At 41.9% G+C, this 4,078-nt stretch overlaps 1 protein-coding gene across 1 annotated transcript; it reads left to right on the forward strand.

Moving 5' to 3' along the window:
* Positions 1 to 2,275: 2,275 nt before the first annotated feature.
* LOC114510243 (olfactory receptor 149-like) lies at positions 2,276 to 3,631 on the forward strand. The gene has a single exon (XM_028528903.2). It carries the CDS (start codon positions 2,276 to 2,278, stop codon positions 3,209 to 3,211), a length of 936 nt encoding a protein of 311 aa, XP_028384704.2. The 3' UTR covers positions 3,212 to 3,631.
* The last annotated feature ends 447 nt before the right edge of the window (positions 3,632 to 4,078 follow it).

Consider the following 4,078-nt stretch of genomic DNA (forward strand, 5'->3'; position numbering starts at 1 on the left):
GCAGCAATCCAGGGAGAGTGAGTGTGCCCAGGTCTCTGTTGTACAAACCCTAGGAGACTGAATTCTTTATAAGGAGGAGAATGGAGGTGCCTTTGGTGGAGCAGTTCAGGCTCTGCTCAGAAACAGCTAATGTGGCGTGACAACCCTGTGGAAAGCCTGACTGTGCTCTCAGTGGACTGTGTGAGTGTTGAAACTCCTGCTCATGTCTCACTGTGAGCCTCTTCTCCTCACATGTGAAAGGCCTCACACAGGGTCATTTCTGGTCCCTGTGGGTTTCTTTTTCTAAAATAGATTTAAAAATAAAATAGGATTGTGGAATCATACATTATCATGGTGTCTGATCCTAGGTGTTTGCCAACCAGGGAGAGGTGATCCAGATCTCACAGAAATGTGCATGGCTCAGAGATGATACTCAGGTTTGGCTAAAATGAGTCACAAGAAGCAAGTCATCAGCAGCATTTCTCCCCCATAATGTCACTGTTTCTCTCCTTGCCATCTCCACTCTTGTTCAGTTCGAGGGTGATATGTGAATCACTCATTTTGGTGTGGCCATTCTCTTTAGGTATGTTTTTAAGTGGCACTTGCCACAGTTAATGATTTGAATTCCTGTGGTAAATGGGTCTCTATAACTTCAAAGCTCCTATAATGGAGTCTGTATTAAGGTATAGTGTCAAAGGTAAGGCATAAGCTTGCTGTCTGATCTTTTAAGCTAAATTAGATGCTAACTGGATGTAGTCTAAAGTCAGGACTGGAAATGACCAGCAAGAGGTAAAACAAGAATGCTTTCCCACCTCAGCATAAAATGATGATGTGAGCTCATCTGGAAAAGGACAGTGCCTGAGAATGAAAAGGGCTCTCTTCAGAAAGCAGAGGCCATATAGGAAAGTTCTCTTCATGGCTAAGGGCATGGGCAATGGTCCAAAAAAGGTTTGAGCCTTGGCTGGGTTAAAAACTTGCTTTGTAAATTTGGGCTACTTGTTTATTTTTTCCAAGTTTCAGATTCCTGATCTGTAGATGCACATAGTAATGGGTTTCTTCTTGTAGCTTTATTTGAAAAATTAATCATAGTTTTAAAGTGTTACGCCCAGTTTCAGAACATAGTAAATATTCATTAAATGGAATGCATATGTAGGCATGCACTTATGTCTTGTTAGTGTTAGTATTACTGTTAGTATTAGTGTTAGAATTAGCCTGCATTATGAGAGAAGGAGGTCTCTGTTGTTCTGACACTATGTCCTGCTCTTGACTTGTTTAACCTTCCTCATCAGAGCTGTTCTTTGCCCTTCTGCTGTATGGGTCACTATATTCCCTTCTTCATCACAGTAACATGAATTTGATGTTTTCCTTGCTGCTATTATCATTTGTTTTGCTTAGCATTTCAGAGTGGCCTCAAGTCCACATAGGAAAGGTTAGAAGGAGCAGAAGAACCAGAGCAGCAGCTCCTGAGGGATTTGGGGATATTGCGCCTCCCAAGTCCAGAAGGATGGAGTTTGAAAAGGATATGGTCTAAGGTTACTCAACAATGTTGTTTACTGAAACATTTATTTGTAGATAGTTACATGGTACATTAAAGAAAGGCACTTAAAGAGATAAATTTCAGATACATAAAGGAAGGGAACACTTTTCATTGGGATTTATGTTTTTGCCAAATTTCAGACATTTCATAAACTTTACTATGTACTAGGGTGTTTTAGGTGTTGAAGTTGTAGTTGTTATAATCATTATGGTTTTTATTCTGTAGATAATGGAACTATGTCTATTAAAAATATTGTATAAATTACTTAAACTAGTATGGCTGATATGTGGCAAAATCAGGACTTAAATTAACTGTCCTAATGTCTAATGTGATGTTTTTTCCTGATGTTTTTCAGAGAGTAATACATAGTGGGAGTTTGTTACTCTAAGATATCATGAGAGTTGAAAATATAAACTTCTCTAAAGAAAGTAAATCCAGCAACTAAACAACTGTGGAAATTTTTTTTAACTTAACATAAGAATGTTTTGAATACACTTTTACATTTCTGATCTTCTCATTGAAGACGATTACCTGCTTCCACAAAACCATTTCTTCTAGGAGTTGGATAGACTGTACTCCCAAATTAGCATTTCTTAGTAACTGATATTTTTATACAGATGTTGCCATTCATGAGTGGGCTGGTTGTGGCTTGTTAAAAACACAGCCAAACCCTCAGCTGCAAAGAGCTTGATACTTCAATACTGGTGTTCAGACTTTGGTGTCTTGAGTCTTCTTGCAAGGTCTGATCTCATCAGAGCCATGATCAATTCCTCTGAGGTGAGCGAGTTTATCCTGCTGGGCATCCCGTACACAGAGGACCTGGAGACTGAGCTCTTTGTCCTGTTTTTGTCCTTCTACATCTTCACCCTTGTGGGAAACCTGCTCATCCTACTGGCAATCATCTCCTCCACCCAACTTCACACGCCCATGTACTTCTTCTTGTGTAAACTGTCTGTGTGTGACATATTCTTCCCTTCTGTGAGTTCCCCCAAGATGCTCTTCTACCTCTCAGGGCATAGCCGAGCCATCTCCTATGCAGGTTGTGCATCCCAGCTCTTCTTCTACCATTTCCTGGGCTGTACTGAGTGTTTCCTGTATACAGTGATGGCGTATGACCGCTTTGTTGCCATATACCACCCTCTACGCTACAAGGTCATCATGAGCCACAGAGTGTGTGCCATCCTGGCCATGGGTACCTCATTTTTTGGCTGTATTCATGCCACCTTTCTGACCACTCTCACCTTTCAGTTGCCCTACTGTGGCCCCAATGAGGTAGACTATTTCTTCTGTGACATCCCCGTGATGCTGAAGCTGGCTTGTGCAGATACCTCAGCCCTGGAGATGGTGGGGTTCATCAGTGTGGGTCTCATGCCCTTCAGCTGCTTTCTTCTCATCTGCACCTCCTACAGTCGCATTGTCTACTCTGTCCTGCAGATCCACTCTGCAGAGGGCCGACATCGTGCGTTCTCCACTTGCTGTGCCCACCTCACTGCCATCTTGGTGTTCTACATGCCTGTGGCTCTCATCTACTTGAGGCCAAACCCAAGCCCCTGGCTGGATGCAACTGTTCAGGTCCTGCATAACCTGGTCACCCCTCTGCTGAATCCGTTGATCTACAGCCTCAGGAATAAGGAGGTAAAATCCTCTCTGAGGAAAGTCTTACATCAACTGGGCTTTCTTACTGAGCAGTCGTAGACAGAGAACAGTGGCTCACATTTTACTTCCACTTTGTAGCTTATGAAATATTTTTATATGGTTCTCAGAAATATTTTTGTATTTGAGTGTGCAGGTGTTATTATAATTGTCTCCATTTCACAGTGTAGGGACTAAGATTCAAATAGCTAAAGTGGCTTCTCAAAGGGTACATAAGGAGTGCTGGCAGAATGAAGACCCTAGGGCTGATTTCCTGATGCTGGGACCTGTGCTCTCTGGAGGCATCATGTTGCTGTTGAGGAAAGAAAGGGGTTTGCCACAGTTGGCAGGAGGATCTGCACTTTCTGCTTCTGAATCTTCATTTTTTTCACCCACCTACATGCCCTTCTCCTTTTCTTTTCCCCTCATCCTGACGCTTCTTTATCTTGGCTGCATTGATTGCTTCATCAAATGCCTGAATTGCATAAACCTTCATTGTATTGGTCCAGAGGTTGTTGAAACATGGTAGAGGTGCATCCCCATGGTTTTCAGTAACACTCTAAAAATGAAGTTTTGTAAAGAGAAGGACATATAGCAGGGACTGGAGGCAGGTTTCTTATGAATGAAGCAAAGATACTGGTGTACTGTTGTCACTCACAAACCCCATCTGCTGGTCTTGTACCTGGAATCAATGCAGCAGGTGAGTGAGAATGTAGAAAAGGAAGCTGGAAAATCCATGGAGGGGTTAGTTTGGTCTGATGCCTGATTAGAAAATTTGGACATGGCTTTTCATTTCTCAGTATAGCCAGAGGATGATTCTGGGTTCAAACTGTCACTGTTTTGTGTCTATGGTTTGTCTATTACTTTTAAAGTGTTTGGTATTGTTCTCCATTCCTTTTTTATTTCTGAAATAAGCTAAGGAGAATAAAA

Source organism: Phyllostomus discolor, chromosome 13 (assembly GCF_004126475.2).
Source record: "Phyllostomus discolor isolate MPI-MPIP mPhyDis1 chromosome 13, mPhyDis1.pri.v3, whole genome shotgun sequence".
Lineage (NCBI taxonomy): Eukaryota > Metazoa > Chordata > Mammalia > Chiroptera > Phyllostomidae > Phyllostomus > Phyllostomus discolor.